Here is a 26,102-nt window from a genome sequence, read left to right on the forward strand (position 1 = left end):
TTATATTCCCTATTACAAATAGGAAATTACAGCTTGCATTAAAAAATGTCAATACAATTGCCCGAAGTCCATACAGTCCGCACGGCCAAACGCCATCCACGCGGTCGAAATTTTACATTGGTGGTTATCAATAAAAATCGAAGTTGCGAGAAAGTGCGCGTGCCAGGTGAGCGGTGACAACAGACGAACCCAAGACTGGGTGGCGTGCGGTGCTTGGGGCCAAGTTGCCGAGAGGGCAAACGAGCAGCGATCGCGCACTCCTTTACTTGCTTACAAACTGCACGGACATTGCAACCGTTTAACGTGCTCACGCTCAGCTCGATTTGTTTTGCAACGTATGTTTAAAATTAGCATTTTCACCAAATATAATCGCCGGTAATTGTCTGAAAGACTGTCGTGCTTTAAAGACGCCGCACTGAACACATCATTCGTTAAACACAACTGCTGCGTATATACATTCGAGAGCTTTTACAGGACCGTACGAGAAAAAATGAAGAAAATGTTTTTACCTTTTGGTTTCCCACAAGGACCATGTAATTAAGCATGACATTAACAATGTAAAACATCTTTGAACCATCTTGCAGTTCTGCGGTTGGGCCCCTTGAGAGTGCGGTTCTGAAGTGTCGATAAAACCTCCGGACTATTTATGGGCGGACAAGTTCACCTCTGTGCTGTTTGCTAAATGAGGCTTAGCCCCCCCTCCCCCTTATCACAGGAACCATACAAAGTAAACAGCCTTGGCAGTCAGTGCTTTATAACACAATACATGACTCACTCCTTAAAACACAATGCTATGTAAAAATAAATAAGACCTTCAGCACTTTTTAAACTTAAAATAATTTCCAAAGTTCAATGTACACGTCAAAGATAAAAAAAATCCCTATTGTTTTAAATATATCCGAATCAACAAGCGTACACACAGCGTCATCAATCAGTCACGGTTGTAAATGCGAATAAACTACAAGTTGTTTAAAAATGCATGAATCGGGAATTACAAATATTGGCACGCCAGATATAATGCACACTCTTTTCCACATGACATAAAAATTTCCATTTCAGTGTAACCACTCACGTTGAACCTGGTTCATTTGTTTTATGGCCATATTGCTGTATTAAAAAATAGCGTGACTACCCTTTCTATCCGTGATGCGCAGAGACTGAATTCTGTGCCGGTATAGTTTCATGCCGATACAAGCGACCAGCAACAGAGGCCGATAATGCCAATTGCAGCCCCAGAATATTCTCAATCGAACGCGAATAAATTGTGTGCACGTCCAGTCAAATTCATAACGAACTGCTTGAGCTCAAGGGTGCAAGGTTCCTCGCGCGAGCGCGCTAATCTTCGTGCCACCACTCCTCCACCCATCGTTAGTGACGGTCAACTGAGTCAACCCCCCGATGGTGGAGCTTGGAAAGCCGAACAGAGTTCACAAGAAGAAGAAGACGTCACAAACAACGAGCACCTCTTATAGAGAGACCAGACTACGCAGAAAGATCCCTGTCTGGGATCTTCCTGCGATGCTTCTGGGCCACAACCCCTGGACCGCATCCGCTGCGCCACAACCCATGGCACCAGCAACAGATGCGATCACTTTGATGATGCATTGCTTGGGAAATAAACAACTCTCCGATTAATGTGTGGACACTGGGGTCGCCACCCAGAGCAAAACCACGGCACATCTCACGATTCGGTGATCGATTCGCAAATACGAAGCAGGCATCATCACAGCCATACCAGATGCGCTTTTGTGTCCGTCTGGAACGCTCTTCCTTGCGATATTAGGAAGCCACTGAAACTATACGCACTTTTAAATCTAGATTGAAAACTTTTTTTTAGAACTGATTTTTGTATTTAGTTTGTTGCCCTACGCCCGCACCTCTGATTAGCATTGTACGGTGCGAAAGAAGTTCAACATACACGCATACATACCACTCCACTACTCCCAACGCAATTATATGGCTCAACCACCTCAACGTTAAATTATATATGTTGCTTTGCATCAAGATCGCCATATGAAGAATACGAAGACGGTAACAGCGACATGCCCTACACTCAATGCAGAAATAAGCAGCATGAGAATTGGACATAGAAGCTTATTCTCTGGATAAACTGCAATGTGCGCGAGTTGTCTTGGGCATCACTGTGGCTATGAGATGTTAACTACCTCGCCTGGTGTGCAGGAGGTCGTGAGTTTGATCCGGACGCTGACGCCTGCTGCTGTATATTTGGAGTTTGCATGTTGTCCCCGTGGTTGCGTGGATTTTTATCCGGTTTTTCCTTCCACAGTTAGAATCGATACTCTTTGGGTCTTTCGGTAAAGTCACGTAGATCGAAAAATTATTTTTAAAATCACGACGTTTCGACCGCAACACAAGCAATCGTCCTCAGATGAAAAAATATATAGAATCAACATCACGCGTTTATACTATTTGGCTGCTCTACATATTCACGTGATGATAATCCACTTCGTTGAGCTGTCATTTGTGGCCAGGTCGCTTCTGAAAAAGAGCTGTATAGGCTCAGTGGGCCTTAGCTGGTCACATTACAAATAAAGTTAAAAGTTTAGTCGACGAGTTTTCTCGACGGTCCATGGTTTGTGCTGCACGGCCACAATGGCACTGCCGTGGCTCGGCCGCCCCCTCGTGGCGCAGTCACGCCAGGGCACACGCGTGATTGTGCCACCGCGGTGATTGCAACACTTGCACTCACCGCCACCACAACAACAACAACAAGCGCCATTCGCCACTAAGTGGCGGTGACGTCACCACGACGCTTGTGCCAGGCCATGTGCACGTTGAGGCCACGTGAAGTGTCGAACGCCCGCTGGCAGGAGGTCACGGGGCAGACCCAGGTGCTGACTGAGATGACTTGCTGATGCACCACCTGTGCCCCCTACTGGCACAGCAACCACACGAGCGTCTCACGCCCCTCTCTGTGCGTTATGCAAGAAGCATCGGCAGTCGTTCATGAAAAACTGAGTTCCTGGGGGGGGCACGGGGGGGTAAGCCCCCCCAAACTGGACACCTTTATTCATTTATTTTCAGTAGTGTACAATTAAGATCATACATAAATAAATTATGTGCACCCCCCCGATTCCTAATGTGAGGGACAAAGCGAACCCCTGCCCCCCCCCCCCCCCCACTCAAGTCAAACTCGGTATATGACTGAGCCGTAGTCCTCTTGTTCTAGGTCAGCATTAAAATAATATTGAGGGAAAATGTCATCGACGGACAAGGCAACGGTGATAACAGAGATAGACGAAAGTGGACTGGTTTCATCCTTATTCGGACTCATCAGCACAGTGCCCAAATATGCGATTCTGCTATCTTCTCAAAATGTTTTAATCTGTGGGTCGATCCTTATTGTCCACAGATTAAATAGCAGGCACCCGAAAGTTCGTCCTTGAGGGTTGTGGAATCCCATTGTTGGGCCACGAAGAAACCCCTTGGCCACCATCACGAAGTGGCACAGGATATCACGAACTCGCGACGGAATGAATGATAAATTATGTTAATGCGGCGGGAAGCCAATCGGCGTCAAAGGGCGGTCCAATGTGGGCTCTTACGTACACAATAACGGGCACCCCAGACAGAGACCGAGAATTGTGCAATTTCCTCCACCAACTCTTTGCGTCCACTGCTTAAGATGTTGCACTACTTCAGCATATTGGCACAGGACAGAAGAGAGTGGAAACACATGACGAATGTGCAGTGGACATCTCCGGGGGGCTATCTGCCCATGCATGAATCCCGATGGTGACTCGTGGCGGCCAGTAGAGGGCAGTGTCGTGCCATGCCCAAAGCCACGCCGTTCTCCCGACTCCACAACGACATTTGCGGATGATGGCCGGGTGGGGTCAGAGGTCAGACTCTCAGAGCACTGCCGAACTGGCAACGCTTTAAAATCCTGCATTCAAAATCCAGACACCATAAATTAAATCGATCTCAAGTGCACCTCGGGAGTATGTCTTGGCCTGACCACCCAATGCCTGCACGAGTAATCATCACATACGGAAACAGTGTTTTGCACTCAATTTAACTAAATTTCAGATCTCGAGTTAAATGTACGGGGTATTACAGCAGTTTTAGAAAGTGCAAACTTTACTGTGTAACCGATTGTGTTCTGTTATTGCATAGGGCAGCAATACATTCGGGGGATAAATGTACATGTTAGCCATGAGAGGGTTGCAGGAGAGTGTAGTTTTGCTCTCACTCCGTTAAAGGAGAGCAGTCTCAAGCGGTTTACTATACGGTCAATAGTTTGGGTGGCATGGCCACAATTGCACTGCTGTGGGTTGTCTTTGATCTTCCATTCATGACGATGTTGCGCATCGACCGGTTGCTAGTTCCATCAACGTCAAAGCCACCAGGTTGCGATGTTTGGGTCTCGAATGAAACGTTCATTCCGGACTTTCGCATTGCTCCACTCTGTTCGCCAGCGTTCTACCGGTTCTGGGTGGGCTCACAGAAGGGGACCCGGGACTTTAGAGTCGGAGGTCTTCGTCAACGGGTGACGGATACAAAGGACATTTAAATTTTTCTGGTTAAGTCCCGTTAAGAAAATACTCCCCTCAACAGCTGTTCTCCAACACACGTGGCAACACTGCTCTGAGAGCTTTGCAAATGGACTTTCAAGAGCACAAGTGGGTAAGATTTTTGTTAAACGTCCCTCTAAAGTCGATCACAATCTACGATTTAGAAATTATACAGCACAAACCTGAAGACAGGTGAGAATGTCTGCAACACACAAGAGATCAATGTGCTCATATCAATCTTTATTTAAAGTAAATGCAAAGGTACCACGAAGTGCACGGTCATAGGCAGGTGTCGTCAGATGCGACGCTGCCAGGATGGAGCCGCAACCCTCCCGCGTGTGCAGTCGCCTACTCCTCGCGCGAGAGCGGACGGGAATGAGCCAAACACGTTTTTTAAAAATGTGTGCCGCGCAACTAGACACAAAAGTAACAGCACGTCTCTTGGTATGCAACCGCAAATTGTTCGACCTCGTGTACGCAAATGGCGACCATTTGCGTTACATAGCGTGCGGTGTGGCGGCTCGTCGACTCTTCACTGCAGACGCGGGTCCCCGTCGCACCAGCGGGGTGTGAATGTCGTGACGTTTCATTCGGTGGCCATGGGGCGTTGCTTGATATCCAGTCGTGATGCGTGGTTTCGTGTCTGTATGTGCACACTATTAAAGTTGGGCTCGAGATAAATATCAACAAAACAAAAGCCAAAAAAAAAACAAGTCTTGTACAAGTTTGCTAAACTGAAGAGATCTTGACAGGACACAACTGTAAATCACATCAGAGTTCATATACAAGGTTCTCTGGAAAAACCGAACCTATTAAACGAAAGCAATGTGCAGAAAGGATTCAGTTTTTACCGAGTATATTAACTGCTATAACACAGGGATCATAAACGTGGACAACGACGTGACATAGAAAATGCAACAGATGCTGACAAGTACACGAATGGTGACGACGGACAAGACGGACGGAAAGGGGAGCACGTCAGAGTCGTCGTCATCATGTCGACCGCTGAGAGGCAAGTGCGCCTGGGCGGGGGACGCGTCGCGACGAGGGAAGACGGCCGGCGGTCGAGACTGACGACGGAGGAGCAGCCAAGGAAGGGGGAAGGGGGAAGCACAGACGACCGCCGTGGAGATGGAGCAGTAATGTGACCGGCTTGCGCGCATTTGAAAGTGCGCCCAACTGTCCAATTACGCTTGAATTGTTCCCATGTGTTGTACGTATGCCCATGAGCCTGCGATGCGGCAAATGTTTGCCTGCGAATGCACATTTGCCTTTTGTGTTGTTTCGCGTTGCGAGTGCTCTGCAAACACACGGTGATGCCCATGTGTACGTCTGCTCGTGGAAAGTCCCTCTGCTCCAATCATCGTCTCTGTAAAACACGTCTACAAAATGGAAATACCATTTTACCGAAGTGATTTTTGGAGACTAAACAATGAATAGAAAGTATACCAACCATTGAATGTGTTTAACATATATGTTCTTAGGTTTTTTCGGTAAAGTCACGTAGGTAAAAAAAATTAAGGCTCAGCCTTTGTTATGCAGTCTATTCTTAGTCTTAAACCTCACCTTACCATATTAATAAAAGTATGCGGCCCTTGCCCCACCACCTTCTCCAACCATATAAACGGAGTGGTAGCTCCTGCAATCTCTCATTTACTTGATACAGCTGTCGTGGCTGTGACGGTACCACCTGAAGACGGAAGCTTGTGTTGCCTCCGAAACGTCGTGATTTTTATTTTATTTTTAATGTTTTTTACCTACGTGACTTTACCGAAAAAAACTAAGAATATGAATCATTGCAGTCACGAAAGCTTCAAATCTAGAATTAACATATATAATTAGATGCTTAGTTTTGTATAATGTTAAATATTAGGCATGTAACGATCCACCTATTAAAATCAATTCTTACACTCACAATACGTGCACCGAATCATGCGTGTAAGCATCAATTATATTTGCGTGTAAGCATCAATCGTGCAACTTATGTACAGATGTTAACGTTGAGGCTAATGGTGAGAACGACGAGACAAAAAAAACGAGAGACAACACGAATGAGAAAGTCAAAACGACACAACAAAGGACAGACGCTCTCGAAATTCAGCCGCGACAATCGTCGACAGCGGCTGCGGGCGGGCGGGTGGGCGGGGTGTGGATCGTTACAAGCCCATTTAACTATCCGTGGCGACGAGCATCGTACAGGACGGGCAGCGGGCAAGCCAACACGGCTCACTCCCGGCGCTCGCCGCATCAGAGCCCCGCTGCTCCTGCCGCCGGCGCCGCCGCCGCTTCCCCTGCCGCCGCCGATGGACTCGTGTTGCCCAGCAACCTCCTCCGCCCGGCCTCGTAGTCGTCCTCGTCTACGTTCACCAGCAGGCGGATGGCCTCGTGCCCCACGGCCTGCTTGAGCGAGTCAGTGATGAAGACGCCCTTGAGGGCCTCCAGAAGCGACCCGTTGAGATAGTCGCGCCAGAACGCGTCGAGGTACGTGAGGGCCGAGAACTTGATGTCGCAGATGATGGCGCCAAGGTCGCGTGACTTAAGCGTCGCGACGGCCTGCGAGAACCTCTCGAGCTGGCGCTCCAGAGGGTCGGGCTTGTTGGAGAAGACGCTCTCCTGCAACGCGGCGTCGTGGTGGCAGTACTCTGCGCGCACGCGCAAGCGAATGTCTGCCGCACACAACGCAAGGCATTTCAGCGACCGTTCAAATAAAACTCGGGAAAAACTATTTTTTTACTTTGCCAGGTCTGGCCCCACTGAGCTACGTAGCTCTTTTGCAGAAGCAACCTGGCCATCACAAATTCTAGCTCAACAAGGTGTGTTATCATGTGGAAATTGATAGCAGCCAAATAAACGCGTGATGTTGATTCTAAATGTGAAGGGAAATAGCTGAGGACTCGAAGAAAAATCCACGCATCCACGGGGAGCATGCAAACTTCAAATATACAGCAGGCGTCAGGGTTGAAATCGAACCCACAACCTTCTGTATACCAGGCGAGGTACTTACCATCTGACCACCGCGGCACCCCTGTGATACACACTTAATCCGATTCATGATCGGTCTCCTGGGTTAGATCCTGTTAGTGTAATGTCAAATTTTAACAACCCTCCCCCACCTGACAGAGTCAATCAAATCAAGTTGTCACGTGATGGGGCAAATTTGACGATTGATTTGGTTTATCAGCAAAACTGCAGCAGTGTTGAAGAGCATGTACATATTTAGCTGGGTAGGTTTCGCTGGATATTAAATCCAGCATCATCACGGTGTTGACAAAGCTCAACTTTGGTGTGAATAAGCTTCCTGATCCAGGTTTTTAAGTAGGTGCCATGTCATCATCAGCACACCATGCACGTGAATTATGAAACATTGGTTGCGAAAGCTTGCGTATAAAATTACTCACTTAATCCCCTTTGTTATTTTCCCCAATTTTATCCAGATTGTGCCCCAGGCATATCCCTGCAGATCTCCCTCATGTTGGAGAACGGTCCACGGAAGCGTATACCAGAGCTACCTCTGAGATTCCTTCTTCAAAGTAACCTCTGGGTCACGCACAGTACAGGGCAGAACTTCCAACCCATTTGGCACACGAGAGGGGTTTGTCAAGTGACAGTAAAGCCAATTTTTTTATTCTCAGAGAAGGAATTTATCCACTAAAATGTAGGACCAAATTCGGGTTTTTTTGTTCACTGACCGGGCTGCAATCATCAACTCCCGACACTTGAGAACCCAGTTGATTCACAGGCGGCTTTACGTAGCATCGAACCCAGGACGGCAGCGGTGCCGGCTCTGCGTGGAATGTGGAATTTTCCTCCGCTAGCTCAGTGTAGACGAGGATCTCCCGGTGGTCGCGCATGTGTGTGCGCGTGTGTGCACGTGTGTGCGCGTGTGTGCGCGCGTGTGTGCGCATGCGCGTGCACGTGTGTGCGTGCGCGTGTCAGCGCGTGTGAGCGCGTGTGTATGCGCATGTGTGAGCGCGTGTGCGTGCGTGTGCATAAGTCCGTCCGCACTCGGGAGCACACCATCGCTCTGACTTACCGCACGTGCGCTTCTCGGTGCCATCGGTGGCCTCTCTACCAGCCCTGCCATGCATCTGCATCCTGGGGAACCGGCTCGTACGCCTGCGCACACGCACGCCTGGCGCCACGGCCATCGCACAACAAGCGCACCCCACCCCCCGCGTCAGCCTCGCCCTCCCCTCCATAAGCGCAACCCCCATCAAAGGCCGCTAGTGCAGCGGGGTCACGGAAATAACTTGCGGACAACCGTCAGCACGAGGAACGATATCAACTTTGTAGGCAACGGTTAACCGGTCATTCAACGCGGAGTGTACTTTATGCAGCACATTATTATCGCCAGTCACTACATCGATGTAATAGAGGCAAGCCATGATGACCTGTCATCCCGGTTGGAAGTTGCTGTCACTATGGCCCACGAGGGGGAGCTGCGATGAGATTTGTTTAGATTATGGGAAACCGATTTTTATCGCAGGGGATGCTGTGGCAGTTGGCGGTGACGATTGCACTGAAGTTGCGCTGGCAGATCGCGGCCGTCAGGGTTGCGGGAGACATTCTGCACCACAAGCTGCATTCATAACGACAGCTTCCAAGGCCCAGAATTCACACAGCTGCTCCTCTGCAGGTTGGAGAAATTAACACAGTTCCCCATGCTGATAGGAATTCCACACTCTGCCACACATGGAATATCTCAGTCCTTGACATCATTGAGCGTTATAGAGATTGGACTCAAATAATGCAAAGTTACTCGAAACGTAACAATAGGAGACACTTTGCCTTCAACCCGCAAGCAGCCATTTATGTTTCTGCCCAATGAAAGTGATCAAGCACGTACGTGATTAAGGACAAAAGGCACTCCCATTTGCTAATCTTCTGAGAAATCTACCGATCCCATTCATAATCCCATTATTTCCCAAACACGAGTTTTAATGCTACGTGACATCTAGAGTTGTCGGTGACAACGACCGTTTAAAAAAATTAATACATTTCTCACGTGATATTGTACAACAGTGGAGATCCTATCGAACCTTGCTCCTGTAATAGGAATGTTGAATTCCCATCACTGGTTCGGGGCTACAGACATGAGCCCCCACCCCATTGCTTACTTGAGTAAGGAGACAACTCCTCCGACTCCGACTCGAGGCGCCACGGTGGCTACGAGATGTTAACTCCCTCGCCTGGTACACAGGAGGCCGTGGGTTCGATCCCGACCCTGATGCCTGCTGTATATTTGGAGTTTGCATGTTCTCTCTCCCCGTGGTCGCGTGGATTTTTCTCCAGGTCCTTCGGTTTTTCCCTCCACATTTGGTTGCCATAAAATTCCACGTGATAAGCCACTGCGTTGAGTTATCATTTGTGGCCAGATCGCTCCTGAAAGAGAGCTATATAGCTCAATGGGTCTTACCTGGTAAAATACAAGCATTAGTTTAGTTAAGACTCAACGAAGCTCAAGCCAACCCTAAGAGGATCAGTTCATTTCTCAGTTCGCTTGAACAAGACTTGTCAATCTGAAATTATGGATTGTCAGGTTGCTTGCTTGAAACGTTAAACATTGCACTGGACATTCAATTAACGGGTTTTTTCTTTCTTACAAATTGAGCTCACAGTACCCTGGGAGGACTCAGTAGATGAGGCTTATGAGCGAAAACATCTGCGCTATTCCGATCTAGCTGCCGAAGCACGGCATCATGGCTGGAACACAGAAGTCCGACCAGTGGAGGTGGGCTGCAGAGGTTTTGTGGCAACATCTACAACCAGACTGCTTAGAGACCTGGGAATTAAGGGCCAGAGCCAGCGTTCGGCAATCAGAACTGTATCGGAGGCGGCAGAAGGCAGCAGTCAGTGGCTTTGGATGAAGAGGAAAGACCCCAGCTGGGCCCCAAAATGAGAGGGCCAGGAGGTATGCAGTCAACAATGCTTGACTCAGGGAGGATGCCCCTGCCATGCATAGTCCCATGGGATGTTGGCTATCAACAACAAGGCGACTCCTATGACTAATTGGGAATGGGACGCAAACGTAGGATTGGTCACCCTGTCGCTGGCCGCCTTTGGGGAGGGTGTATAGTATGAAAGGCCAAAACACCCTAGGAACCAAAGGTTCACTACTGACGATGCGCTCCCCAAATTTCACCAGGTTCACTGTTCATGAACTCTTGGAAGTGCTTCCACAAAGGAGAGTAACATTTCATCCTGTGTTCTTTGGAATCCCCTCAGGTTTAACTAAATTAATTCCGTGTCCAATTAGCTTCTGCAGTTTTTTTGTACAATATGATTTAAACACTCATATTGACATCACAGGGCACGGAAATGCGAGTGGAGGCGTGTAGGGGCTTATTCATGCTGTAAGCAACCATTAGCTTGCATTGGTGCAGAGGGTATGGTTTGAGACAGCATCATTACCCATAAAAGTCCACCTGGAAGCACATTAATATTCATAAGCATTTATCTACTTATGCCTAGGAAGCAGTGCGTTGGCCACCTTTCACAAGCTTAGTTTAACAGGTAGGATTTCACGACCAATATCATGCATAAGAGGTTTTATAGGTTAGATTGTGTAAATATGTGTGTCGTTAAACCCGCCTGATGAAGTTAGTTGTAATTTCTGCCGAAACGTCGTACTCAGATTGTCAATGTTGTGGCTTGGTTCTCCAACACACCATCGTGCTGTACTAGTGACGAATTGGCATGTTCTATTTACATGACAACCCTTACTAGTTGGCTGTGTCGGGTGGTGGCGGGGTTAACGACACATTTATATATTTACGCGATCTAACCCAAAAAACCTCTTATGGATTTCACAAGCTCATTAAAATTCATGACATGCGTTATGTCATATGCTTCGTCCTGAAAATTAATATGTCCATATTTATCATTTCCAATCATTTCCTCAGGCATCAGGAGGCAGTGTGCACGCACTGAGGAGCCAAAATACGGGAACATTATTCGGATAAAATTTTGCGTGCCACCCGTGTTCGGCTGCCTTGTTGCATCTGCCGGCCCTGTGTTTACATGGGAAATCCATCAAAAAATAGCAATATTAGATTTTACAAATACAAGAGGTCAGAGGTTACCATTGGCTGAGTTATTCTCACCGACCCCGCCCCCTCACACAGCTCCACCACGCGCCATTGGCTGAGGCGCATTTCCTGGTGCTGTCCACTGTGTGTGGTTGTGAGTCTCTCTGGCGAGTGGGGAATCAATGCCACCTCGTGGTACTTTTCTTGCCATTTCGACAACAAGGAGATGTTTTGTAAGGTTGTACGGGAAAATCCAATGAGCAAAGTGTCTGCGATCAATCAAGTGGTGGGCGTTCCTCGCCACGACTGTAACGTTATGACCCGCCCCGACTGGACATCTATGAAAAAGAGCTTTAGAGCTCACCGGATTCCTCCAGTATAAATAAATACTATGATTCCTATTCTTACTACGACAGGCTTTAACAACACTGTCTCCTCCTTTGGAGAAGCTCATTTTTAAAAAATAATTTTTAGTCATCACCTAGACAATAACCAGGCATTGATTTAATGCAAAACGAAAGAGGCAGCTCACCCCCAGACCAAAGTCAAGCAAACAAATCTATTCAAAAAAAGTTTGTCCTGCTGAAACGGATCCCTGTTCGATTGTCAGTAAAAATGCAGACATTCAATCAGTTCCGACAATAGCTGTGAATCCAGGAAATAGGCGTCTGTGTTCTGGTGGCAGAAATGATTCGCACCGTACGTAGCCAACTGTGCTTATCGAAGATGCTGAGGGACAACAAACTAAACACAAAATGCAGTTCAAAAGAAATTAGTTTTCAATCTATATTTTAAAGTGCTTAGCTCCAGTGGCTCCCTAATATCGAACGAAAGAGTGTTAAAGCGCATTTGAAAGCGCGCGATCCGGTGACGGCCTTTGTTCGATGGTTAGCCAAAAAAGGATCTGTGTTGAGAATGTGAACTTTACTTGAAAATAACTGCAGTTTTGGTAAAAGACCGAGGCTGACTGAGAAATGTGTCCACGTTAGAACTACAGTGGAAAGGGCGGCCACCCTAATTGGCGGATCATTTGGATCTGTGAAACTTCAAAACCTGCTGGGCGGGGTGAGATGGGGCAAGTAGATAACGTGAACCCATTTGCATGAAGCTTTACTTGGTATCTCCTCCTATGGTGTGGTCGCACTGGGAATGTGTGGCAAAGAATTAATGTCGAGTGTTTATAACGGTCTTAAACAGACAAGGCGATGATGGTGATTGCCGTGCGGCGAAGCGGGTGGTTGCGGTAACACCCAGCTTAAGGATACCGATGCCTCATGGTGGACAGTTTTGCAAATTTGAGAACGGAATGGCAGAAAAAACAATATTCTCTAGTAGCCACACACCACAGGCTGTGTGTAACACTGCCCTGGCAAGAGTTTTAAACTTTGTTGAGTTGAAATAAAAAAAAACTATTCCAATTCAAGTTGAAGTGCTCTCCTGCATTAGGTGACGTCACTATTATATTTTCGTGTAAGGCAACATGTTCAGGAGCTAGATGCCAATGTTGAGGTCTGCTAGCCATGATGAGAGGGCTTCAGCAGAAATTTCGCGTAGTTTCCTCCTCTTGTTGAAGGAGCGCAGACGATAGTGGATTACTGTATGGTCCATCGTTTGGGTTGTATGGCCACAATAATATTACCATGGTTTGTCATTAACTTTCCATCTATGCAGGTGATGGGCCCGTTGATGCGGTTGATGGTTACACCAGCGTCAATCAAGTGACATCTTGAAATGTGTGGCAGTGATATCACTGTGACACTACAATAAAGTGCTTGACCATGACATTAAATAAAAATGTATCAACAAAGTTGCATTTGCATGCTGGTGGGCAGCCAGGGACAATGTAGCTTGGGCAGGTATCTCCAAAAATCTGTTGTTCCCATTTTAAGTCAAACTCAAGGAACTGTATTGCGCATTGGCAGTACCATTCAATGTACAAACCAGAACTCGCTTCACAATGAACACAATCAACGCACAACCTTCTACAGCAGACGTATTGTACCACAAAGTAGCATTAATTGTCGGCTGAGACACATGTACGAGGTATGTAACATTTCTCCCTTACCAGTTTCAAAAGTGAACATATTTCAAGCGATGATTCTTTAATTGCCATTGTTGCGGCAAGTGTAGGCAACTACTGAGATGTGAATTGATGGATTCTGTTTCAACACAATGACTCATGCACAATTTAAAAAATAATTCATTATTTTACGTCACGCGCAATTTGACGCACGTGCTGTGCGGGGAAAGATTTAGCAATGTGCGGGGAAAGATTTAGCGATGTGGGTGAAGTTATGAATGTTTACACCACTCGTTGCTTTGGGTTTTCGCGGTCGGTGCAGCGCGATCTGCGAGTGGATTTACCTGCGCGAAGGTTACGGGAGGGCGGCAGCGGAGTCACAGGCTCCTCCTCGCGTGCCTCGGCCTGCTCCAAATACACTGCACACCGCACAGAGCGCCAGGGACACGCGCACCACCCATGCTTACAGGCGCAGCGCAGTGCGCAGAGAAGTGTGCAACGTGCGCTACTCAGCACACAGCTCTTCTCTTGTAGCCACACACCTAAGCTGCGAGGCTTGAGTGGTCCCACATGTTGACATGTGGCTACATCTATGAAATGTAAAAGACTTTTAAAGTGACTTTCATCAACACTCCAGTGACTGTGGTGCATCTGCTGCATTTCTTTAACGTTGCCTAAAAGGCACCGTTTTTTAAATATTATTTAGTCTGTCCACTCCCCCCTGCCAATTTATTCAAACTGTGCAATCAGCGTCATGTCATGAGGCGAAGAATCCCTTCACAACATTTCACAAGTGAACCGGATGTGTTGTGTTTAACTGAAAGGACAGTTTGTGCTTATATCGGGTTGATCTTGTAAAAAAACCATGATTCTTCGTGCTTTGGTCTTATCGTCCGTTTTTTGCTAAAGTATCTTTCATGCTCTTTGTTAAGACATTTCAACAAGCATAACAGACGTTTAACTCTCCTGTAGAGATGTCACCAAGCATCTCTGAAATCACCCACAAGTACAACATTGTCACAAATCTGTCGAGTCTGCTGACTCCGTAACAAGACATTGTGTGGCGTCCCCCCTTCACGACTTCCACCACGTAACATCCATTTCACTTCAGGTGGAATGGTGGGTGGATAAATGATGTACCCATTCAAATTGCTGCGTGGACACACGTGCACCACTGATGCAACTGCCATGCCAGGGAATCGAACGGGCTCCATCTGGCTTGCAAGTCCAGTGGTCTAAACCATTCTCAGTGAATAAACAACACTTTACATTAAACATGCCCTCTTTATAATTTTGATAGCCAAGTTTTGAATCTCAATAGTTTGTATTCTGACACTGTATGACAACTGTTCTTGCGTTTGATGCCGATTTCGCTTGCACTTCTTCTAGGCATTAATCCCAAGTGCCACTTGCAAGTTCAAGTTCATTTATTAGGTATAGCAAGAGCCATCAGGTCAATTGGCTCTGCACTGCTGGAAGTAGCGGGTTGGGTCAGCCAGATGTGTGGTCTCATTTGGGCCAGCGTGAGGTTTATCTGGATTTTGACACGAACACGTCTTGATGGTCTTGTGATGTTCCTGTGTCTTAACTGTATACTGTAGGTTTGTGTCTATTGTCAGGCTATTTGTATTGGTCTCATCATGTCTGTCTTCTGGTTATAGTTTGGAGATGGGTTTGTGGCTCAAAGGCGCCGGGTCAGAGAGCAAGGCCGCATATCTGAAATTTTGAGTCCAGATCTATGTTTCACAGCCGCCCACGATTAAACCGCGTTTTCTATTGTACCAACGACTGCGCACAATGCAACAAAATAACGTTTTGATTTTATTTTCACTTAATTCCACCTTTTCAAAATTCACAAGTTGCTGAGCAGAGGCCAATAGGCACACAATATCAGGTGGCCAGCAATAAACGCTACGATCAAAATTGTAATAAGAGCTGTTTCTTGAATTGACAAGGTTATAACAAATCCTTAAGAAGATAGACAAAGCGAGGGAATTTGGAGGTGGAGCAGTACGAGATAAGGCGCATAAAGAGAATCGCTGTGACTTGCCGTGCAGTAGTTGAACACAGCAGAGACAAAATATAGTCCCAGGTGAAGCTAAACAGTCCTCGAAATGGGTGGAAGAATCAAAGTTCACGGACACGGCAATCCCGGCAGCAAGAGTGAAAAGGAGGCGACTGACTTTGCTGCTGAGCCAAGGGACTGCAGGGAATCAGTGGGTGCTGGATCATCAAAAAAAATGATAAAGGAAAAAAAAGTTGTTTTTTTCATTTGATTGCGCCTGCAAATTGTTGAAGCTATCATTCTGCCGCTTGATGATTTCTGTGATGCTGCTTACAGATCAGCTACTCGTGAAAAAAATGACAGACTAAACCCACTTTATCATTCCGCTCTTCGATTTGCACTAGATGTGACCATACAGGACCCACCATTGCGACTTCTACTTAGAATCCACTTCCACATCAAGTCTACACTGGGCCCTGTTCAGCCATAAAATCCTTAATTGGCAAATCTCCGCTATACATAGCTAATTCATGAACCCCAATGTCAAAGCCAAGAAACCTAAGACGTTCATCTAATTGTATTTTTAACTATCCTTAGACCAAGAGTTGGAATCGGTGATGGAGCCTTTGCCGTTAAAGCACAAACATTTGGGAACAACAACCCTATTTCCTCCCTTAACATCGTAAATATTACTTCACAAAATATTCCGAAGCAGAAGATTAGCACTGGGTACAACCACATTTACAAAAGTGATTAGTAACCTTGATGCTTGCCGTGTATCGATAGTTCAATTGTAATTTGCTATTTTATTGCGGTACTGCTGTGTTGTCTTGGTGTGCTTTGGGACTGTTTTTGTAAAGTTTTGCTGCCTTGCTCCGAGCTTGCATTTAGTGTTGAAAAAGCAGCAGATTTTGCCTGGTAGGATCAGGATGGTTTAGTTGTATTTGTATGTGTTTGGGTTATTTGTTTACTTTCTTGAACTGTGCACTCGTATCGTGTTGTTGTGTTGTTTGTTGCTGTAACGGTCTTACCCGCCCCTACTGGACATGTGTTAAAAGGGCTTCATAGCTCATCGGATTTCTGAAGTTCAAAATCAGTCACCCTGACAGCTTCACGTTGAATTATATCAAGTGAGTGTCAGGGAAAGATCTGGGTTGCTCCACCCCAGACACCCCCCGTATTTCTCCCCGACTGTCACCCTCACGATGTCTCGGTATAGCCTCCACCATGTCGGTTGTGTCCTCCACTCTGGCCAATATCTCCCGTGTCCCCTTGTCACCATTCCTTTGTGCGTCCTCCCTCTTCCCCACAATGGCCGTGTCAACGTGTCCCAGCCAGTATCTTCTGCACCCTGGTGGTACCAATGCGTGTCCAATGCCACGTCGAACTACATCGATCCATGTCCCCCCACAACTTTGTCACGTCACCTGTCTCCATGTCCTCCTGTCCCGCTGTCCACACGCTGTCCCCATGTGTCCCCTCCCCACATCGCCATGTCCCCCCAGGTCTTCCGTGTCTCCCAGGTCCCCTGTGTCTCCCAGGTCCCCGTGTCCCCATGCCCCCCCCCCCATGTCCCCGTGTCCCCCACGTCCCCAGGTCCCCGTGTGTCTCCGTGTCCCCATGCCCCCCCACATGTCCCCGTGTCCCCCCATATCCCCGTGTCCCCCACGTCCCCATATCCCCCACGTCCCCGTGTCCCCCCATATCCGCATGTCCCCCCATATCCGCATGTCCCCCACGTCCCCGTGTGTCTCCGTGTCCCCCCATATCCCCCATATCCCCCACGTCCCCGTGTGTCTCGGTGTCCCCATGCCCCCCCCCTCCACCATGCCCCGTGCAGGCCCCGTACCCTGCGCGCTCGCCCCGTACGAGCCCCCCGCGGCTCTGTGCGCCAGGTCGAGTCTGTTGGCCGCTCGCAGAATCCTGCGGAGGGCGCGGGGCTCCCCCTCGCCCAGGCGCCCGGCCCGGGCCAGCGCCAGCAGCGCCTCCTCGCCGCTCCAGCCGCTGCTGCCTCCCCCCGGGTTCCCCCCCCAGCAGCCGCCGCCGTCGTCGTCGTCTCCTCCTCCTCGGCCGGCGGCGGCTGCGGGTCCAGCCCCGAGCTCGGCGGGGAAGCGCTCCCGCAGCGCCGCCACGTCCTGGCGGGACAGGCGGCCGCCCAGGGAGCGCAGCGAGCCCAGCGGGGAGCAGAGGCCGAGACGCCGCGCAGACGACTCCTCGGGCCACGGGGGGGTGGGCGGAGAGCAGGCGGAGGAGGTTGACGAGGCGGAGGAGGAGGAGGCCGAGGCCATCTTCTGCGAGGAGGACGCGGGTCCCGGACTTCCTCGGGGTCGTCGGGGGCCGGGCGGGGGAGGAAGCTGCTGGGGGGGAGGAGGAGGGGACGAAGAAGAGGCGATGAGGCGGTGGACGAGGAAGGAAGGAAGAGCGAGTTGATGATGAGCGAGCAGGGGGAGATGTAAGAAGATGCGACGATGCGAGCAACGACGAGGGGGTAGGGGGGGGATGACGTGGAGAGACGACAGCTGAGGGAGGTGCGAGGCCTGGCAAGGAGAGGCAGGATGGAGTCGGGGGAGGAGGAGGAAGAGGATATCGGAAGAGAATTGGCGTTGTGGGCAGGAGGAAGGGGCGCTCGTGTCGAGTCGCGAGTCGGCTCCGTGTGGCTACGGGTGGTGGTGTTGTTGTTGTGGCTGTTGTTGTTGTCACTGCCTGTGCCAGTTACTGTGCCGCTTGTGTTGGTGTCATTGTTAGTTGTGCGGTGCTCGCTAACAGCACTTGCCCCAAAGGGATGCTACGCCTATACGGAGGATCGTCGTCTTTGTGTGTTACTGTGTGTTACTGTGTGTGTGTTACTGTGTGTGTGTGTGTCACTGTGTGTGTGTCACTGTGTGTGTGTTACTGTGTGGTGTGTGTTACTGTGTGTGTTACTGTGTGGTGTGTGTTACTGTGTGTTACTGTGTGGTGTGTGTTACTGTGTGTTACTGTGTGTGTGTTACTGTGTGGTGTGTGTGTGTGTGTTACTGTGTGGTGTGTGTTGAGTTACTGTGGTGTGTTTGTGGTGTGTCGTCTAAGATGTGCAGTATATTGTTAGTAGTCCAGTCTGCGAAGATCGTGTCGAGTACTTGTGTAGTGTGATGTCACGTAGCTACTGTCGTATGTGAAGTGTATTCTTGTGTGATACTCTGCAGTGTGTCCAGGTATGAGTGATATCGTCTTGCAGTGTCTGCTGTGCTATGTCGTGTGGTGGCTGCCAGGATACTTAGCTGTGTTTGGGGTGTAGTATATATGTATGAATAGTTTGTAAGTGCAAACAGTTGTTATTCTAAGCATGTGCGTGCAGCATTTACTGCGTATACCGCACGTGTGCACCCAATGTGTTTGCACGCGGTGGTTTATTTACCGAAATATAACTGCGGGGTCCAATACATTGGGGACGTTAAAGACCCCGCGACGTCATTGCTGTGGCGGCTGCCAGAATAAATTCCCAAAAGAATGTTGTTTGTGTCAAAATGTCTCAAATGCCACCGCAAATTACTCAATTGCTGGCCCACAAATGTCCCAGGTAACCCTGACAAAAGGGGAGACCTTACTCGCCTCGTGAAGTATCCTCACCTGGTTCAACAAAAACAACTCGAAAACTTACTCTCAATGCGGTGTGCGTCGTACGTTCATGCGAATGTACACAAGTGCATGTCACGTATTTGGTATGTGTGTGTATAGTATTTAGAATTCAATTAACGTAGAGGCTGTACTGTACAATCTGTGCATTTTATGTGCATAGTTTGTGTAATGGCGTTCTTAGTTTACAGTGTGGGTAATATACACTGTAATATAGATTGTTGAATGCCTCGTGTGTGCAGTGTATTATACGTATAGTGTACTGTGTGTGTAGTATGAGAGTAATGTAAGATCCTAAATATTCGGAAGATATCGTGTAGTAAGTGCACGGATGTGTGTATTATAGAATGTATGGAGGCATGCCTTGTGTGCACGATGAGTGTATTAAGAGTGTGATGTGAATTGTATAGAGTGCACCTGTGTAGTACGTACGGCCTGTGTGTAATAGATTTGTGTACATGTAGAATACCTCCTGCGTGTGTAGTGTATATAATGTACAGTGGGGTGATTGTGTATGGTGTACAGTGCGTGGTGCTTGAGTGTTGTGTGTGTATAGTGTCGACTAGATTACCTCGTGTGATTGAAGGTCCGTGGTGTATTTAGTGTGTAATGTGGACTACCTCGTGTGATTGAGGGCGAGTGGAGTGTATTGTGTGCAGTGTTTGAGTAGTGTGTGTAGTATAGACGGCGAGTGCGCGGGGTGAGTGTGATGAGGGCGAGTGTGGTGGGCGAGTGTGGTGGGTGAGGGTGAGTGTGGTGGGTGAAGGTGAGTGTGGGCGAGTGTGGTGAGTGAGGGTGAATGTGGTGAGTGAGGGTGAATGTGGTGGGTGAGGGTGAGTGTGGGCGAGTGTGGTAGATCAGGGTGAGTGTGGTGGGTGAGGGTGGGTGAGGGTGGGTGAGGGCGAGTGTGCTAAGGGTGGGTCAGGGTGGTGGGTGAGTGTGATGAGGGTGGGTGTGCTAAGGGTGAGTGGAGTGTGGTGGGTGAGGGTGAGTGTGCTAAGGGTGAGTGAGTGTGGGTGAGTGTGGCGAGTGAGAGTGGTGGGTGAGGGTGAGTGTGCTAAGGCTGAGTGGAGTGTGGTGGGTGAGGGTGAGTGTGCTAAGGGTGAGTGAGTGTGGTGGGTGAGTGTGCTAAGGGTGAGTGAGTGTGGGTGAGTGTGGCGAGTGAGAGGGGTGGGTGAGGGTGTGTGCTAAGGGTGAGTGGAGTGTGGTGGATGAGGGTGAGTGTGCTAAGGGTGAGTGAGTGTGGCGAGTGAGAGTGGTGGGTGAGGGTGTGTGCTAAGGGTGAGTGGAGTGTGGTGGGTGAGGGTGAGTGTGCTAAGGGTGAGTGAGTGAGTGTGGGTGAGTGTGATGAGGATGAGTGTGGCGAGTGAGAGTGGTGGGTGAGGGTGTGTGCTAAGGGTGAGTGGAGTGTGGTGGGTGAGGGTGAGTGTGCTAAGGGTGAGTGAGTGTGGGTGAGTGTGCTAAGGGTGAGTGAGTGTGGCGAGTGAGAGTGGTGGGTGAGGGTGTGTGCTAAGGGTGAGTGGAGTGTGGTGGGTGAGGGTGAGTGTGCTAAGGGTGAGTGAGTGTGGGTGAGTGTGATGAGGATGAGTGTGGCGAGTGAGAGTGGTGGGTGAGGGTGTGTGCTAAGGGTGAGGGTGCTAAGTGTGAGTGTGGTGGGTGATGAGTGGTGGGTGAGGGCGAGTGTGGTGAGTGTGCTCAGGGTGAGTGTGGTGGATGAGGGTGGACACGCGAGCTCGCTCTCGGCTGTTTACTCGGCACGTGCCGGCGCTTCCGCTCGCCCCGTGACGTCACTGCCGGTTATTTAATCGTGACGTCACGCGTCGCTCCCAATATTATTTCGTGTGGGTGACGTCACAGCTCTCATCCGGGCTCTCGCGGCGAGGATTTTGAACGTCACATCCGGGTGACGTCAGCGAATGGTTGCCGATGCGTGACGTCACTGCCGCCCCTTGGCGACGCCGTCGCTGGCCTGCCTCCGCGTGAGTGACGTCATCAATACGCGCGCACTCGTAGTCACGTGACTCGCTGACGCGTGACGTCACTGGCCTGCCTCCGGCGTGAGTGACGTCATCGGGACGCGCGCACTCGTAGTCGCGGCTCGCGCACAGTTTGACCTCGAGCAGCCAGCCCCACGTGACCCCGAGCAGCCACGCCGTGACCCCGAGGAGCCCCACGTGACCCCGAGCAGCCCCACGTGACCCCGAGGAGCCACGCCGTGACCCCGAGCAGTCCCACGTGACCCCGAGGAGCCCCACGTGACCCCGAGCAGCCACGCCGTGACCCCGAGGAGCCACGCCGTGACCCCGAGCAGCCCCACGTGACCCCGAGCAGCCACGCCGTGACCCCGGCGGACATGGCGGTGGCGTGGAGCTGCGCGTCGCGGCTGCTGCGCGGAGCCTCGCGCCTCCTCCAGCTCCACCGCGCGTGAGACGCGGCGCGGACGGGCGGGACAGCAGCAGGCGGCCCGCACGGCCCGCACGGCCCTCTGGCCAGGGGCACAGCGGGGTTCAGAACGTACCGTATCTAGGATCAGACCCGGGGGTTCCGACAGCCCTGGATTTAGAACAGCCGGGTTCGGGTCATCGCTGGGCTCAGAACTGGGCCAGGATCAGGCCTGTCCTGTGCAGCACCCTTGTTACAGCTACTATTAAAGTTATTTATGATCACACGGAGCTGGGCGTTACACAGTTCTGCTGCCAATGCGCGTGTTGTCTTAACGTGGCCGCTGTTGGCGATAGAGATGCGAGTCGTGTTGTTATTCAAGGCACCGAGTCTGGGCGTTGATTATTCTCATCCACACATCAGTACATGATTATCGGTGATGCAGTGAAGTCACCTGACAGGTTCATAATAATGCAGTTATTGGGCCACAGAAAATAGAGCGGGAGAATTGTTGGAGCATGGGGCGGTGCTCACGTTAATTGGCAGCCCTGAGCTAATACGATATAATTCCACATTCCTATGGCGGGGGCAAATACTGTAATGGCTGTTTGACAGCATTACCCGTGTGCGTGCGTGTGAACTCTGTCCCGCCAGGCCTGGCTGTGCCACGCTGCACACAGCAGAGCAGCGGCCCGGCCTCCTGGCGTTGGTCAGCGCGGCCCTGCCGATGCGGTGAGTCACTGAACAGCTCGTCTAGAGCAAACTAACATCATGACCACAATCACCACATGCATATACACACACCCAGAGGAGGAACTAACTCGAAAGCTCAAGGTGGGGCGACTTTGACTCTTCACAGTGCTGAACGCATTGCCGGCTACGTACACATTTGCCCCCTACCCAGTTTTCTTCCAGACTGTTCATGTTGTGATGTCATGGGGCAACGAATCCATTCCGATCACTCGGAGCACAGAACACAGCCCTTTGTGTTTGAGAACCAGCCCACACAAGCGGATTTCATAGAGCTACCTCTTGAGGTCCCTTCAAGTGACATCTGTGATCCACACCACAAAGCGGCACCACTCGCCCACCCACCCTGCTGCAGAGTTACGTTCATTGCATGATGGTCGAACTGATATTTTTACTTCTCAGAGTTTTGGAATTTTGTCAATTTAAGTGCAGAACCAAATTTAATTGGATGCTTTTTGTGCAGTCATTGGTACCAGACTGAGATCGTCAACTTCACTCAACTTGACAACCTAGTTTTATTCACAGACAGTTGGCTTGATATGAACCCACGACCTCACTGGTATCAGCTGAGCGCAGAACCTCTGAGCCGCCCAGTCACCTCGTTTGCCAGCTGTTCCTGATGCCGTGGCACTCGCTGTGCCGTCTGCCACGTGAGGGCAAAGTCTGTTGCCAGTTAAGGGCCCCTCGCCGCATCGTGATGATAAAAAAAATTGTTGAACAACATTTTACCTTTCGCCCTAATCTCAGAAGTTAAGCAGGGTTTCAGCCTGGTTTAGTGTTTGGAAAAGAGACTTCCCCTAACACCGCCTGTTGTAGATACGGCGGTGCGGGATGGCCAGGAGATGGCAGCACTGCGTTTGGGTTGTAAATACAGATTGTGCAGATGTTTAAAGACATTGGGTAGCTCTGTGTATGGTAGGTTATATACACTGACTAGAAACTCTCACTGATGGTGTTGCGAGGCATGTGGTCAAATAACCTCTGAGAATGAATGACAATGCACAGGGAGGCTGTCATGCCAGGGGAATGAAGGGGCGTTGTTGCAGTTATTTGCTGGATACAGGGAGATGATCGCTGCTATGAAACTTCACGGTAAGGGCGAGGCAAAGCGTCTGCCTGCTCAAACGAACAATTGGGCGGTGTTTATCATCAATGTTGGACGTGAGTGGTGGAAATTTCACATCCCATGGTCACTTGACATCATCTGTAATAAATTCACTGCTCGATGGTAAAATATTGCTGTTTGAGAATTTACTTAAATTCAGTATATTCAGCCATAAAATGTGTACCTGGTGCGATGTGTAAAGTCGCGGTCATGGTGCTGGCCACTCCACCCTTCATGGGCCGGGAACCTAAAACACAGCAAGTTGGCGCAGCAGGGGGCACAGGTGGTGCATCTGCCAGTCAACCCATGGCATCCGAGTCTGTCCCGTGACCTCCTGCCAGCGGGTGTTCGACACGTCACCAGGCCTTAAAATGCACATAGCCTGGCACAAGCACCGTGAGGTCACCCCCACTCAGTGTGAATGGCGGTTGTTGTTGCTGTCCACGTGTATGTCTGTGCGTCCATGTTTGCGTCTGTGCAGGGCAGAACCAAAGAAGAAGAAGAAAGCTGACCCGAGACGAGAGCAGCTGGTCAAGGAGCGACTCAAAAAGAAGCTGAAGCGCATGGAGAAGGTCCCAGCCGAGCTGATCCCTGTGATGGACTTTGTAACCCCGAGCAAGTACCTGGACGAGACGAGGTGCTTCCCGTGTGAAAACTGTAGAGTGTGTACGGAGTGTCAACGACGCGTGAAGGATGTCCGACGGCCTCACATGGAATCCGTTTCCAGTGAATGTTTTTGCTTTGAATAGGTGCGGTTTGAGTACAATGTTTCAAGTGGTGAGTGCTGATTAAGTGTGGGGAGTACTGATGTGGCATGATTGCACGATTGGGAACATGCAACCCAAACTATGGTCCATGTATTAAACCACTATAGTCTGCACTTCAACATGAAAAAAAGAGCAAAATGACGCAAACTCACTCTGCCGTAGCCCTCTCGTGGTGGCCAGCAGCAGATCTCAACACTGGCATCTGGCTCGTGAAGAACATTGCTTCCATATGCAAGAATATAATAATATTGATTTGAATGCCAATGGTGAGTTATAATGGTGAGTAGTTTGGTGAGTGGTGGTGAATGCTAATGGTAATCAGTGTGGTAAGTGGTGGTGAGTGCTCATGGTGAGCGGTATGTGGTGAGTGCTAACGGAGAGTGGTGTGTGGCGAGCGGTAGTGAGTGCTAATGGTGAGCTGTGTGGTGAGTGCGAATGGTAGGCGATATGTGGCGAGTGCTAACGGAGAGTGGTGTGTGGTGACAGCGCGAATGGTCAGCGGTGTGTGGTGAGCGCTAAAGGCGAATCGGTGTGCGCGCTGCAGGCGGCGAGAGAATCCGAGCCTGAGTCCCGAGGAGACGGAGCGCCGGGCGCTGCTGGGGAAGGCGTGGTCGCGCTACAAAGCGGCGCAGCACCGCGCCGAGATGGCACAGATAGCGCGCGTGCGCGAGAGTCAGCGGCGCGCGCTGCTCGAGCTGCAGCTCGAGTCGCCGCGGCTCTACGAAGCAGCGGTGGCGCGTGACCCTGCGCTCTTCCCCCTGCACCGAGATGGGCCCACGTACACCCCCGCCATCCCCGCGTACATGGCGCCCGACGGGAAATACGTGGACACCACGCCGCGTTACGTGCAGATGTGAACCCCCGCCACCAGCACAGTCGCGTACCTGGAGGCTGGCGGGTGATGCCACCCCCCCTCCCCCCCCCCACACTGTGAGCGGCACACATTACCATTAGAGGTTTTTTTGGGTTGAATGGCGTAGATATAACTGTCATTAAACCCGCCACTACCCGACAGCCAATTAGTAAGGTTTGTCACGTAAACAAAACCTGCCAATTTGTTACTAGTTCAGCACACCGGTGTGTTGGAAAGTAAAGCCACAACATTTACAATTCGAGTACGTTTTGCTGGTAATTACAACCAGCCTCATCAGATGTGTTAATTAAAACTCATTACCGTGTGCTGGTGCAATTCTCTTGTTTTAAATATATTGTTGTGTATGTATTCGGAGACTCGTGCGTCTTATTTTTGAAGTTAATATTTGTAGACATGCATATTTAATTCACTACTATTGGCGTAATGATACATCGAGCAATATAAAATACTCAACACGTTCGTCAACAACACTGCCATCAAAGGAAATATACAACCAGTGACGTTTTGATAAATGGCCCTTTCACAGCACGTTCCGTGGAGACAGACTGTCACAAATTACATATTCAACACGGTCACAGGTGTAGACTAAAGAGTCCCAGATCCGCCTGATAAAATGTATTTTATTTAAATAGTTTTCTTTCCAATAGTTTGAAAATTGTGAAATGACCACAACATGGGTGACACGATTTGATTTGAACTATCAAGGAGGTAATAGGCGCGGTGTAACATGGCAGATGCGGATACCTGATGCACAAATAGAAAATGATCCCAGTGTGCAACCGTGGTCATCCAGAACAGGCGATACAACATATAACGGCGCAATGCCCGATTCACAAATAAGGCACCACAGCGATGCAGTCTGCTGCTCCTAACGCGGTTATCTGGCTTGACTATCTGAATGTGAAATTGTAGTTGCTCTGCATCTACATCAGTCATATGAAAGAAAAGTCACATTGATTAAAAGGTTATTGCCCTCAAGTCGAGTCTATGGGTCTCTGCGAGCCTATCGGTTTTTACAGAACCA

At 49.6% G+C, this 26,102-nt stretch overlaps 3 protein-coding genes across 5 annotated transcripts in view; 1 reads left to right on the forward strand and 2 right to left on the reverse strand.

The window, feature by feature from the left end:
• The window catches only part of LOC133357590 (zonadhesin-like), a 36,879-nt gene extending 36,252 nt beyond the window's left edge, over positions 1–627 (reverse strand). Inside the window, exon 1 of one of the 2 annotated variants that reach the window (XM_061575600.1) lies at positions 510–627. Coding sequence is in view for 1 of the 2 variants with exons in the window: in XM_061575598.1 (XP_061431582.1) it covers positions 510–577 (68 nt within the window). In the remaining variant the exon portion in view is untranslated. The remainder of the gene's footprint in view (positions 1–509) is intronic. The other variant, XM_061575598.1, reaches the window with a different exon arrangement.
• Positions 628–4,754: 4,127 nt separating this feature from the next.
• Positions 4,755–21,119, reverse strand: LOC133357592 (death effector domain-containing protein-like). Of its 2 annotated transcripts, XM_061575603.1 has the most exons (5): positions 19,772–21,119; positions 17,438–17,942; positions 13,928–14,002; positions 8,569–8,667; positions 4,755–7,201 (listed from the first exon to the last, which is right to left on the reverse strand). In XM_061575603.1, the coding sequence occupies exons 2-5, from the start codon at positions 17,874–17,876 to the stop codon at positions 6,783–6,785; spliced, it is 1,032 nt and encodes a 343-aa protein (XP_061431587.1). In that variant the 5' UTR covers positions 17,877–17,942; positions 19,772–21,119; the 3' UTR covers positions 4,755–6,782. The 2 variants fall into 2 exon arrangements, with proteins under 2 accessions (XP_061431587.1, XP_061431588.1); XM_061575604.1 differs by lacking the exon at positions 19,772–21,119 and having other exon boundaries at positions 17,438–18,059.
• Positions 21,120–21,284: 165 nt separating this feature from the next.
• LOC133357597 (large ribosomal subunit protein mL40-like) lies at positions 21,285–25,426 on the forward strand. The gene is made up of 4 exons (XM_061575612.1): positions 21,285–21,624; positions 22,237–22,314; positions 23,919–24,074; positions 24,749–25,426. The coding sequence occupies exons 1-4, from the start codon at positions 21,554–21,556 to the stop codon at positions 25,059–25,061; spliced, it is 618 nt and encodes a 205-aa protein (XP_061431596.1). The 5' UTR covers positions 21,285–21,553; the 3' UTR covers positions 25,062–25,426.
• Positions 25,427–26,102: the final 676 nt, after the last annotated feature.

The sequence above is a fragment of the Lethenteron reissneri genome, chromosome 58 (genome assembly GCF_015708825.2).
Source record: "Lethenteron reissneri isolate LAM-NWPU_2019-01 chromosome 58, ASM1570882v1, whole genome shotgun sequence".
NCBI lineage: Eukaryota > Metazoa > Chordata > Hyperoartia > Petromyzontiformes > Petromyzontidae > Lethenteron > Lethenteron reissneri.